Raw genomic sequence first — 13,570 nt, forward strand, 5'->3', positions numbered from 1 at the left:
TTTTAATATTAAGGCTTGCCTCTCCTCAAAAATATAAGCAACAATTTGAAGAGGGAAATTCAGCAGTTAGAGAATTAAAAGCTAATTTGGTGATTTGGTGAGTGAAAAAAAAACTCACCAAAGGTATTGTGCAGATTGGTATGTTATCTATATAAGCATCAGTACCAGAAGCAGCAAGATGCCAAATTAAACAGTGTTCATTTAAGACATGTGGCTGTGTTATCAGGATGCTTTAATATGAAATTTTATATATCGGTGTCTATTTCATATCACTAGCTATATTGGACTAGATTTTGTTGATCATATATACAGAGGTAGATAAGCTTTCTAAAAAAAAAATTATTGGAACCCTCGTTCACTGCTGGTGGGAATGTAAATTGGCACAGTCACTATGGAAAACAGTATGGAGGTTCCTCAAAAAATTAAGAATAGAGTTACCGTATGACCCAGCATTCCCTCTTCTGGATGTATACCTGAAAATTTTAAAAACATTTATTTGCAAAGATATATGCACCCCTCTGTTCATTACAGCATTATTCACGGTTGCCAAGATGCAGATAAGTTTTTTTAAAGCTTTGTATACACAGATAACTGGCATTAACTGTTGTTGTTGTTTTTTAAAGCATTCAAAGTACATAAATTACCAAATTTACCACAGGGAAGAATGTATGAGAGAGGACCTAGTCTCTAAAGCAGGGGTCCTCAAACCACGGCCCATGGGCCACATGCAAATACAAATATTGTATTTGTTCCCGTTTTGTTTATTTACTTCAAAATGAGATATGTGCAGTGTGCATAGGAATTTGTTCATAGTTTTTTTTTTTAAACTATAGTCCGGCCCTCCAATGGTCTGAGGGACAGTGAACTGGCAGTTGATTTAAAAGTTTGAGGACCCCTGCTCTAAAAGAAGCCACTGATTCTAAAACCAGTTCTGTTTCTTATTTTCTGAGAGGTTTTTTAGTTTGGTTTGGTTTGGGGGTAGTTAATACATTAGTTTAATTCAGAATTTAAAAGGTACAGTGGTGCTTTGAAAATTCTTTCTCCCAGCTACTATTTCTCTTTTCAGGAGGCAACCAATGTTTTCATCTCTAAGCCATTCTGACTTTAACAAATTTCGGTAAATTTTGACATATTTGTGATCAATGCATACCTAATATTTTATGTTCTGTTTATGTCATTGGCACAATTATATTACCCAATCTTTTTATTTGATTAAGAGCATTTAATTGTTTCTACTTAACTCTTATTGGGTATTTACATTTTTTTCTGTTTAATTTTGTTGCTTTCAAAATAGCAAACATTAGCATCTTTATAAAATTACTGGTACTTCTTTTCATTGAAAAGCTACCATATTTTTATTTCACAATTTCACACTTCTGAAATTTTGTATATTCAGTGTTGATATTTGCTGTAAGCAGTGTGTTGTTGTTGTTTTTTTCTGTGAAAAGCTGTTATTAAATGAATGATATCATTTATAATCAATAGCGTCTGAAATAGAGGGGAAATGATAATTTTCTTGTATTTGTTTCTCAGAGAGGAAACACTAAGTTAAGGATGTGATAACATTATTATAATCCTATTTCTGTTACTAGATTTCTTAGCAGAGTGATTGAGTTATTTGAAGATTTTATTCCCCTCCCCCCTCTTGAATTTAGTATGTATGAGATAGTGATCAATCTCAGAGTTTAAAAAAGGAGAGTGCATATTTGCTATATAGGTTTCCCTTTAAGTGTTATATTCAAAGTTTAAGACAAATTGCAATCTTTATTTTTTCTAAAATTATCCAGTATTTCTGGGTAATATTTGCCTACATATTCCTAGGCCTACTCTAGAATGTTTTTAAAAATGTGTATTAACTTTTAAAACATATACATACTATGCATTGTTAGCAGTTTTTCTCCTTCAAGTGTAGTAGAGCACATAGGTGTGAAACACTTGTGGATGTGTGCCTTGCTGCCTGCTCACTTGTAGTTTCGTTCTGTGGTTCTGTCCAGTGCACTGTTGGCTCTTAGTATGTGTTCTGGGTAACAAGTCTTCAAAGCATACAACAGTTAATGTGTTTGTTTTAAAATGTCGTCATTTCCTTCTCTTAATTGTACTGCTCTTAAAAGAAGCCTGTTACACTCGGAAAGAAATTTGAAGAGTTGTTAAAGGAGTGCAAATCTCAGTAAACTGGCAGTTGATTCCAAAAAGGGTCTGTGAGGGAAGGGGAGGAGGAAACGGGTGGGGAATGCTGGTTGGAGTGCTACTGCTCTGCGGGATAATTTACTAATGATTAAAGCCACAGAAGGGCTTTATATTTACTTAAACGTAATATCCACATGTGGCAACAGGAGTCGACATTGTCTGGTGCTGGCGAATTTTGGGGATTATAATAAAAATTTGTGTTTCTTTTATTTTTTAATCTGCTTTAGTTTAGAACATAAAGTACATTTCCCCAAAGATAGTCTTTGCAACCATTATTTCAATAAGAGATTTCAAGGAAGTAGCAAACTTTTTCAATTGGTTTGGTCTTTAATACTAGCTACAGGAGCAATTATTTGGATTATCATGTTAACATAACTTTTCACCCAGCAATCCTTTTGAAAGTATTGTTTGCTTAGATTGAAACATTGCAATGTTTCTTCCTGCCTGTAGTGCAACAGATTAAAATACACAGGCAAATGAACATGTAAAACTGGGTCAGTCAGTCACCCGGGGACCTATGTGCGAGTGGTCTGGATTGTGTGAGTTGGGAGTTGCACAAAACCCAGAGAGAGACAGCAAAAAGGGGATTAGCGCCCTGGGGAATCCAGGACAATAAGCTTCCCACGAAGGGGGAAAGAATCTAGTGTCAGTGTTGGCAGTTGTGGATGTTTATGGGAGTAAAGGATCAGGATTGGAACTGGAGTAGTTGGGGGTTTATAGCCCCAGGCCAGTTAGGAGAATGGGCTGGGACTTGTTTGTGCCTCTTGGAAGGAGGTCTGGGAGGGTTGTGATATTTAGAAAAGTGAACATGAATGTGAGTGAAGATAGAATGGATTTATAGTGTCCCAATGAGGCATACATTTCCTGTTTCACACTTGATATGCTATTGCAGTGAAGTTATGATTATATAATACTAGAGGCCCGGTGCACAAAATTTGTGCACGGGAGGGCGGAGGGTGTCTCTCAGCCCCCTCTTGCCATCTGGGACCTCTCTGGTAGGGTCCCTAGGCCTGGCCGGCAATCAGGGCCTATTAGGGCTTTTTTTCTCCTGCCTGCCAGCAGCTGGCCCCGCCCCCGCCACTGCCACTGCTTGCCATCTGTTTGGCGCTGACCCCCCCTTCCCCTCCACCAGTCGCCTCCTTCTGTGGGGCAATGGCTGGCTGGCCCCACATACCTGCGACAGCGCCACCAGCCAGCTGGCCTGGACCTCCCTCTGTGGCCGCCAGCCCGGTGGCCCGGGCCTCCCTCTGCAGGATGATCGATCGCGGGGCTTCGCGATGGATCACATCGCACCCGCCTTGGCTGGTCTGGTGCCAGTGCGTGTCATAGCGTGGTTGTCCGGAAGGTCATCCGGACAGTGTTCTACTGTTCGGTCATTTGGTCAATTTGCGTATTATGCCTTTATAATAATAAAAGCATCATATGCTAATTAGACCAGATAGCTGAATGACCTTCTGGACGTCCTTCCTGACGACCTTCCGGACAAAGCTGGGGCTGCGAGGGCCGAGGCAGCCACCGCGGCTTGCCCTGCAAGGGCTGAGGCAAGCCGCTGCATCTGTGAGGGCCAAGGCCCTTGCAAGAATTTCGTGCATCGAGCCCTAGTTATAGATAATTAGGTAAATACTAGAGGCCTAGTGCGTGAAATCGCGCAGCCCCACCCACCCGCTTACTCCTTGCTGCGCTCGCAGCCCCGCCCACCCGCGCATGCCCTGCAGTGCTCTTGCCCTGCCCACCTGCGTGTGCCCCGCCCATCCATGTGTGCCTCGCTGTGCCCGCTTTGCCACGCCTGCCCCACCTGCCCTCCGGCTGCCAGCCTTGCTGCAATCGGAGCCTGTGGGCCATGGGGGAGGCATGAGAGGGGCTCCATGCATCTCCTGGTGACCGGTCGTTACGGCGTTACAGCCACTGGCCTTTTTATAATATAGGTGGTTATGAGTATATAATGTAAATAGCTACAGGTGAAATGAAGCTGTGCAAATGAGACTTTTTTCACTTCATGAATAGAGATATGTATTTAAGTTTTTATAAGTGTATTCATTTTTATATATCCATGTACATATACATTCTTTCTTTCTTACAGAAACCAGAAAAGGAGTTGGTAACAGTTTTGTTAAACATTCCTTTTTTCCCCTCTACTAGTTAACGGATTTCAGATACAAATACCCTTTCATTATCCAAGTTCAGATCTCTGCCAGGCACTAGAGATGTGGATGTGGCTTTGATTCACCTGTGTTGTACTCATGGGAATTGGGTGTTCCATTTCCCAGCTCTGCCTTGAAGAATTTTTCTGGTTTTGTGTTGAAATAATATTGAAATTTCCCTACTAAATTCTCTCCTTTTGTGTGGGCATTGCTGTGTAGAGATTTGCTCAGGATAATACATTTTAGAATTTGAACCAGAAGAGACTTCTCCTTTCACTAAGGCACCTCCGTGGGGCTACGTTGTGTTACTTGTTCTACAACCGAGGAAGTGCAGGCAGGTGGCTGAGCTAAACAAAGTGAATGGTTGCTGAGATGAGGAAAGAAACTATTGTAGAGCCAAATTTTTGCTCCAGTTCATAAGAGACACAAAGCATCTCTTTCCCTCTCATCGGAGCTCCCCACTGCCACATCTGGCTTCACTTTTGGGTTCAAATGAGTATTAGTTTTGCCATTTTGTATATAGCTGGGCTGACCCTGGAAAGACGGGTCTGAGAAACACCTGGCATTTCAAGTACAAACAAGCCATAGATTGGCTTGAGCAGTTTGGGACCATCCCTGTGAGCTGGCCAAAGCGCCGTCCTCTTGTTTCCTGGTGAAGAGGGAGACGTAAAGTGGTACGACTCGGAGGCTTTTCTGGATTTTTTCTTGTTACACTGCCAGTCGGGCTCTGATTTGGAAATCTGCTTCTCTCTCCTCCCTTGCCTGCAGGCTGGCGGCTCTCAGGTCATCTTTACCAACCCACTGGAGATAGTAAAGATTCGGCTGCAGGTGGCTGGGGAGATCACCACAGGACCCAGGGTCAGTGCCCTCAACGTGCTCCGCGACCTGGGACTTTTTGGTTTGTATAAGGTGGGTAGTTTCCCTCTGGTTATCTCAACAGAAAGGTTATGATGAACTCCATAGAAATGTGAAAGAAAGTGGAAACCAGACCCCCCCCCCCCCCAATGGGAAAGCTGTCTTGTCCAGCAGGGTAGCTCCTGGAGTAGAAAATCAAACAAAAAGGAAATCAGGACGCGTGCATCAGAGGCAGAGGACCATACAAGCATGGCTCCTGGTGTCACCCTCAGGCTCCTGTGAAGCTGCTGGCAGGGCGGGGCTGCCCATCCGCTGGCTGAGGCTCACAGCCTCTGATTGGATGATGGGTTTGGGAAAAGTTTCTTCGGTGTTGTCTTTGGGCTGGTCTTATGTTTATTTTGAGTCTGAGTTATCTCTGTTGTTATCTTCCCAGTAGGAGCTTCTCTTTGTCTTAATAATTTGACCACAGTGAAACAGTAGTCGACTTTGGTAGGATTCGGGCCTTTAAGAAGTTAAGTGGTGGGATTTGTCAATAATGAATTCCATTAAAAAAATAGAGTGTATTGTACTTTAGCAAAATGCCAGTCAACAGATTCCTTCCCTGCAGGTATACTTATTCCCATTATTACAGATCAGATGTAATGGAGCAGAAGCTGTTACTCTTCTTAAACAAGGAAGAGTATTTCATTTCATTCTTTTGCCTGCTATAAGGGAGGGAATACGTAAACTTAGCTGCTATAGACAACTGAGTTTCCACAGCATCTGACTTATTTATAGATCCATCACTGCCAAAGCGTGTCAGTTGGCTTCTGGAGCAGCAAATTAGAAATGAGAAATTCTGTGGATTAGACTCTAACAGCTACAGGGCTCTTAGGAGACCAGTTAAGCAGTGATGCCTGTCTTGAGTTTTGTGCACATTCTGTCCCTTCACCCCCAATTCCCATCCTTTTGGAATTCCCTTTGACACTGAATTCATTAATATTATTTCTCTTTGTATCATCCTTCAGAGAGTCCCTAGAATTAAAAAAATATTTTAAAAAACATTTTAGGTGTCATTTTCTGTTGTTGCTGTTAATTCTCACCTGAGGATATTTTTTCCATCGATTTTTAGAGTGGAAGGGAGGGAAGGTGGGGGGGGGAGAGAGAGATAGAGAGAGAGAGAGAGAGAGAGAGAGAGAGAGAGAGAGAGAGAGAGAGAGAAGAAAGAAAGAGAAAGAAAGAAGAGAGAGAGAGAGAGAGAAGAAAGAAAGAAAGAGAGAAAGAAAGAAGAAAGAAGAGAGAGAGAGAGAAAGAAGAAAGAAAGAGAGAGAGAGAGAGAGAGAGAGAGAGAGAGAGAAGGAAGGAAAGAGAGAGAGGAAGAAAGAAAGACACATCAATTGGTTGTCTCCGCACATGCCCACGGGTCAAACCTGCTACCTAAGTATGTGCCCTTGACCAGAAATCAAACCTACGACCCTTCAATGGGTGGGTTGACACTCTAACCCAGGGGTGGGCAAACTTTTTGACTCGAGGGCCACAATAGGTTCTTAAACTGGACCGGAGGGCCGGAACAAAAGCATGGATGGAGTGTTTGTGTGAACTAATATAAATTCAAAGTAAACATCATTACATAAAAGGGTACGGTCTTTTTTTTTTTTTTTTTTTTTTTTTTTAGTTTTATTCATTTCAAACAGGCCGGATCCGGCCCACGGGCCGTAGTTTGCCCACGGCTGCTCTAACCATTAAGCAGCACTGGCCAGGGCCAATTTAGGTGTCTTTTAAAAATAACCATTAACGGTCTGGCCAGTGGCTCAGTGGTTGAGCATCAACCAATGAACCAGGATGTCATGGTTCAATTTCCCAGTCAGGGCACATGCCCGGGTTGCAGGCTCAACCCCTGGTATGGAGCATGCAGGAAGCAGCCAATCAATGGTTCTCTTTCATCATTGATGTTTCTATCTCTCTCCCCCTCTCCTTTCCTCTCTGAAATCAGTAAAATTACATTTTTAAAAATAGCCATTAGGGAAACAAGTACCAAAGTTGGACTGTTCGCCTGGCTCGGTAAAGCCCTGGGCAGTAGAACGTGTGTGACCAAGTCACTAAAACAGACTGTCCCTGGTGGCTTTCCACTCCCATGGAAACTTCCTGCTAAAATATTTTGTCTGGGTCCCCCCAGTCCTGTGCTATTTAGGACATGGGGAAAAGGAACATTGGTGGTTTCTTCCCCCTTCCTTTCCCACTGCCACTGCCTATAGCTTCTTACCTGGCTTTCAGGGGCTCTAGCTGATGTGGATTGAATTGGTAATTTATTAGTTTTGGCACTGCCTTTGCTGGTTGCTTTGGAATCAAGCTATGAATATTACGTCTCCAAGTCTATTCCCCTGCCACCTCCACCTCCACCCCATCAAAGCCAAACAGGACAACCCAGGGAAGAGAGAGAGAGAGAGAGAGAGAGAGAGAGAGAGAGAGAGAGAGAGAGAGAGAGAGAGAGAATGTTTGAGAATTGACTTTTTATTAACCTTAAAAACTGTATCTGTACTGGAAATGCCAAAAAATTCTTAGTTGTCAAAATGATGTTATTGTCTAGTTAACTAGCTCTAGAACTCCAGAATCCACCAGCCTTTCCAAGCTCTGAGTCATGTATGCTTCTCTATGTCGCACCAGTTCAGTTCTCCCCACCTCCCTTCCACATCAATCCCGGTGCTGTCTGAGGGACACCTCAGGCTTGTCACCTTGTGGACATTCACACTCTGTTTATACAACTGTGTTGCTCTGTTTCCTCACTGTGTGACAGGGTGCCAAAGCGTGTTTCCTCCGAGACATTCCCTTCTCCGCCATCTATTTTCCTGTTTATGCTCATTGCAAACTACTTCTGGCTGATGAAAACGGACGCGTGGGAGGTGCAAACCTCCTTGCAGCTGGAGCCATGGCAGGTAACGCTGTTATTTTTTAAGCCTAAGAGCCCCCCCCCCCCCCCCCCCCGCCCCACAGTCTCCTTAAGCACAGTATCTGTGTGTGCTTTCCCCCTTTATTTCTGGAAGGGTTATTGTTCGTATCTGACTTAGTTTAAATGTGATTGCTTTTACTCCTTTGTGGGATGTGCTGCAATTCTGATGAGAGTTAATTACATTTGCATAATGTGGATAAACAGCTTAATGCAGCTTAGCAACTTGGAGCCAAATTAGATCTGCCCATCTAAATTGGGCTTTCATCATTAACGTGTTTCTTAGCCTTCTGTGCCCCTCAAACTTTGGGTGCAGCCAAGCTAAGTGTTAAGGTGGAAAAGTTCCTTACCAAACCATTGCTTTTATCATAAAGCTGTTCCTGTTCTTCTGCCATCGTCCTTATTCCAGAGTAAGCAATGTTTCCCCAGCAAACCACCTTGTCTTTGATTGGCATCTCTTCTCTGCCTCTTAATACTTTCTGTCTTTTATTAATGGTGGTTTGTATAGTTTTGCCCTCTGTACTAGACTGGGAGCTCCTTGAGGGCAGAGGGTTCGTTCTGTTCATCCTTGCCTTCCCTATGAGGCCAGCATGGTAATCTAGATGTATAAAAGGCTACGTGACCGACCGGCCATCCTTTTGACCAACTGACCAACTGACCGGCCGGTACATGTGACACACACTGGCAGTTTAAAAATAAACGTTGACTTGTGCATGTGCGATACATATAAAGCTCTTGCTGGCACCAATCGCATGTGTGTTTTAATTTTATGATACTATGTTATATAAACTGTTTTGACATATAATTTTTTACAGTAACAGAATTACCACAGGAATCTTCTAATGAATTTCCTTTTAATGTGCACGAATCCGTGCACAGGGCCACTAGTAATATGATAAATGCTATTGGAAAAAATGAAAACCTTCATCTTGTCTAAGATACCAAATTGGACACAGAAGAGATTCTTCTGAAAGAGGAGCCTAAAAAACGCAGGAGGTGCCAAGATGCTTCCCTCTGACCTCATGGGTCCAGGCTTCCTCCTGCTGTGAGGAGCTGACTGTGATAGAAGGGGAGTACCCGGCTTCCCCGCTGCACCAGGAATGACAGGGAGGAAAGGGCACGCGCCTTCTCTCCGTTACAGCAGGTCAAAGAAAGGGGCACGAAGGGTGAACACAAACTCAAACACTGTCCCCCAACGATCAGCGGAGCTCTGATTGCCTGTGGCTCTCACTAGGTTGATTCTCCCCTGGTGCCCTGGCTGTACATCCCAGCACAGCCTGAGCACGTCCAAGTGCGGCATGTGACAGGAGCCCTTGGGTGCACCATGCTGTCCTTCTTGACAGGGAATGACGTGATGATTAAGAAATGCCCCCGTGGCCCTAGCTGGCGTGGCTCCGTGGATAGAGCATCACCCTATGGACTGAAGGGTTGTGAGTTTGTGAGTTCAATTCTGGTCAAGGGCACGTACCTCCATTGCAGGGTGCTTCCGTGGCCCTGTTTGGGGCATGTGCAAGAGGCAACCCATCGATGGGTCTCTTTCTCATCGATGTTTTTGTTTCCCTCCCTTCCACTCTCTCTCAAAATAAATGGAAAAATAGCCTCAGGTGAGGATTAGCAACAACAAAAAGAAACCCGCCCAGGGAGCTTTGAGCCCTTATTTGGGGTTCAGAAAGTCCCCCGTATTCTGGCACTTGGAACTTCAGTCAGTTGCATGCACATTTGAGAGGCAGTAAAGCTACCTGCTCGGCCTCGGCACTGAGTGCTCACCCAGCCCCATGGTGCTCTCCAAAGTCTCCCAGTTTTAACTGGGGCCAGCAGATTTCCCCTTAAGTCTTCTCTCTGTGCACTCCAGTCAGCAGCAAAACCAGCCGCGAGCAGTGTAATCGTGGACAGGCCTGTGGCCAGTGCCTGATGGAGCCAAGCAAACACTCCACGGAACTGTCAGCACCAACTTCTCGCCCACAGACAATTGATGTCAGTTTTCAGAATGAGAGATGAATTTGTCTAATTTTTACCCATAAAGCTTTGCTGGCAGGCACTGAGAATTTTCAGAATTCAGAACCTTCCAAAGGCAGCCAGTTGCCCAGCTCCAGTTGCGTAAGAAGCAGAGCCCCGTGGCGGGAGGCTGTGAGCCTCTCCCCTGAGGAAGGTCACCTGGCTCTTTGTTCCCTGTTTTGTTCATGAGGAAAAGGTGTGGTTGTGAAGTCCATCTTGTGTGTCCTGCTGCTGGTCAATCTCATCATGACCCTGGGAGCCAGGCACAGGGGATGGACGACGAGGCCTTGCATGATCAGTCCCCTAAGGTTCCTTAACCAGTTGCCGGCCTCCTCTGCTCCCGTGGTAATGACTTCTGTCATATAAGTATGTCTGAGCAAGTCACAGTCAACTCTCAAATTAGCCCCTCAAACGGGGGGATCTGAGTATGGCTATTCACCTCAGACGCTAAGGTGACAAGAATTGGCAAAAAAAAAAACACCCAAAAAACAAAACACCACCACCCTAATTTAATGTCAGATACATTTAGGAGCTCATTAAATTGACATTATCGTCATTTCTTTTTATACGTGAAAACACTTGATCTTATTTAAGAAAAAAGGAGGTAAAGTAATTGAAACCTAAGGGGGAATATTTGGGAATTATCTCAGTAATATTGCTACCTCCTCTCTCGCCCCCGCTCAGTTCTTTGAGATCATATTGTACAGAATATTTTCCTAATTTAGAAAGAAAAGAGAGTTCACACTGACACCATTACTGGGTGTTTATATCCCTTTTACATTAGTGCCCAGGCATGTATTTAGGAGGCTATGAGTTAGAGCAGTTGAAGTTGCCAATTGCATTGTTCGATGTTAGCAGTAGTATTTCTGTCCTCATAAGGTGCTTTGGATTAATTAAATGTGTCTTTCTCCTGAAAGGTGTGCCTGCCGCTTCTCTGGTAACCCCGGCTGATGTCATCAAGACAAGACTGCAAGTGGCTGCCCGCGCTGGCCAGACGACATACAGTGGTGTCATCGACTGTTTCAGGAAGATACTCCGGGAAGAAGGGCCCTCAGCTTTTTGGAAAGGAACAGCAGGTAGGGGCAGGGCCCTGTGGAGAGGCCGGCTGGCGTAAGGGGCCTCCCCCATTACCACAGGTTGTCTTTGCCAGTCAGTCTGGTGTTAAGTGCCCTGCTCCCATCTCTCTTTCAGCCCGAGTGTTTCGGTCCTCTCCCCAGTTTGGTGTTACCTTGGTCACCTATGAACTTCTCCAGCGGTGGTTTTACGTTGACTTTGGAGGCCTGTAAGTGCAGCTGTTCGACACATTTGTTAAGAAAGCACCCAAAACAAATAGGTCTTTGCCTACAGAGGCAGTTTTGGAACTGAAAGGACAGAGAAGCCTAGAGGACCAGTGCACGTAAATCAAACAGTGGGCTTAAATCAAAAAGCCTCCGCGTTAGGGAGGTGAGATCTCGACAGGGCGACATCACACACAGTATTAAGCAGCTACTTGGGGAAAGTTTAAGGAGGCAGCCACTTAAAATGTTGTGTGAATAGGTACCTTTTTTTAGTGTAAGCAATATGAGCTTCATGGACTTAGGTTCTTATTATTTAGATTTAGTAATGTCCTTTTCACCAGAAGCAATGTAAATTTGTATTAGTAACACTTTTGTGACCGTTCTTTTAAAGACTTAGTTAAGCCCTCATACCTCGGAGATTTCATTTTTCACTTTAATTTATTATTGGAATAGGTTTGGATGTTCTTAGAGCTAATTTTTTGCAAACTAAACAGAAGAGGCTCGAAGAGAGGTTATGCCTATGGACATAATCACTGGGGAGATCCAGGCCAGAGATTGGGCCTCTCCAGGCTTAGTACGTGAAGCTTGTGCTGGAGAGAAGAGCAGCAACTTGTTGAATTTGCTGGGTGGGAAAGATTATACCCAAAGCAAGCAGTTATCAGCTTTTCAGCATAAGATCAATCCTGTGTCTGAGTCTTCGCCTCATAAACCAGTAGAGGGACTTGTATGAAGAAGATCAATCTTACACTCCAGGCTTTTCTATGCTTTCACATTCCGTAAAACTAAGAATTATATCTCTTTAAACAGTTTTAGCAATAATTTTCATGAATTTACGGTTTTAAAAGTTAGTGTTTTAAATTCTCAAAGGAAAAATGTAAACTTTTTATGATTATGCATTGTGTAGAAAATTTGGAAAATAGGAAAGTAAAAAAGAAAATCACTCATAGTCCCACTTCCCAGAAAGTCTTTATATTTTCTTCTGATCTATTTTCTGTGGATCTATTTATATAAGTTTATAAGCATTGAAATTGATCCCATTGTCTCCTAAATCAAATATGTGAATGTGTTGTTTTCAAAGCCCCTATAAATTGGGATTACTGCAGCATAGATAACAAGCAAATAGTCAGATAAATAATACTCTTTTTCGTGGCACGTGAGTCAGACTGAAATGTTCAGCTGTGCGCCATCCTCAGTCCCGAGCATGCTAACCATTAGCTTTGTCCTCTCAACAGCAAACCCTCTGGCTCAGAACCCACACCGAAGTCACGCATCGCAGACCTTCCTCCTGCCAATCCCGATCACATCGGTGGATACAGACTCGCCACAGCCACTTTTGCTGGCATTGAAAACAAGTTTGGCCTTTATCTCCCCAAATTTAAATCTCCTAGTGGCCCTGTGGCTCAGTCAAAGCCAGTGGCAGCAGCTCAGTGATGAGACGACCACTGAGTGTGGCAGAGTAGCTCCCTGAAGAGGAAGGCCTAGAGAGCAGCCCTGTGATGCACCCAGGCAGCCGCACGATGCTGACTGAGCTGAGTCTATATGTCATATACATGTATTTGTTTATAGTCATTTCCCAGGAAAAGATACAATGCAGTTTCAAGCTTTAGTCTTACGTGTTGAAATGTTTTTAAGCTTTGGCATGAGTTAGTGTTCTAGACTGCTTTGCACAGCTTGCACTTATAGTGAGTGACTGTACATATTGTACATCTTTGTACAGAGACATCTTGGCACCTCATCCCAACAAATCACATTTATAGAATGTATGCAGTTCCTAGTGGCTTGAAATGTACAGAATGTTTTGAAAGTGTTTTATTAAGAATCACACGAAAATAAATGTATTACAATTAAATTCATTCTCTCATTGGTGACTGATGGAACTGAAGCATCAATATTGGATATATTTAATTTCTAGTTTGTTTTCCATTCTGGAAGAAAAGGTACTTGCTGATAAAGAGGTATAACAAGACCAAGTGCCGACACCTTTGGATAAGAGATCCTTTGGAAAAGATGCATGTCAGTGGATGCCACAGGGCAGGCTAAGACTGGCGGGTGCTGATGCGTTTCCATTGTATTAAGTGTGTGCATACATCCCCCTCTGTTCATCGCTCCAAAGGCATTTCCTAGACAGCCCCTCTGCCATTGTGTTCATGGAGGCAGGGCATCTCCAGCTCTACTGGCTTAGTTTTGCCTTC

General features: G+C 43.7%; 1 protein-coding gene across 5 annotated transcripts in view; it reads left to right on the forward strand.

Moving 5' to 3' along the window:
- The window catches only part of SLC25A12 (solute carrier family 25 member 12), a 164,855-nt gene extending 151,628 nt beyond the window's left edge, over window positions 1-13,227 (forward strand). For all 5 annotated transcript variants that reach the window (XM_059704092.1, XM_059704095.1, XM_059704094.1 and 2 more), the window contains 5 exons: window positions 5,097-5,237; window positions 7,957-8,095; window positions 11,019-11,177; window positions 11,293-11,383; window positions 12,611-13,227. In XM_059704092.1, coding sequence (XP_059560075.1) covers window positions 5,097-5,237; window positions 7,957-8,095; window positions 11,019-11,177; window positions 11,293-11,383; window positions 12,611-12,809 — 729 coding nt within the window. In that variant the 3' untranslated portion in view covers window positions 12,810-13,227. The remainder of the gene's footprint in view (window positions 1-5,096; window positions 5,238-7,956; window positions 8,096-11,018; window positions 11,178-11,292; window positions 11,384-12,610) is intronic.
- Window positions 13,228-13,570: the final 343 nt, after the last annotated feature.

The sequence above is a fragment of the Myotis daubentonii genome, chromosome 7, assembly GCF_963259705.1.
Source record: "Myotis daubentonii chromosome 7, mMyoDau2.1, whole genome shotgun sequence".
Taxonomy (NCBI): domain Eukaryota; kingdom Metazoa; phylum Chordata; class Mammalia; order Chiroptera; family Vespertilionidae; genus Myotis; species Myotis daubentonii.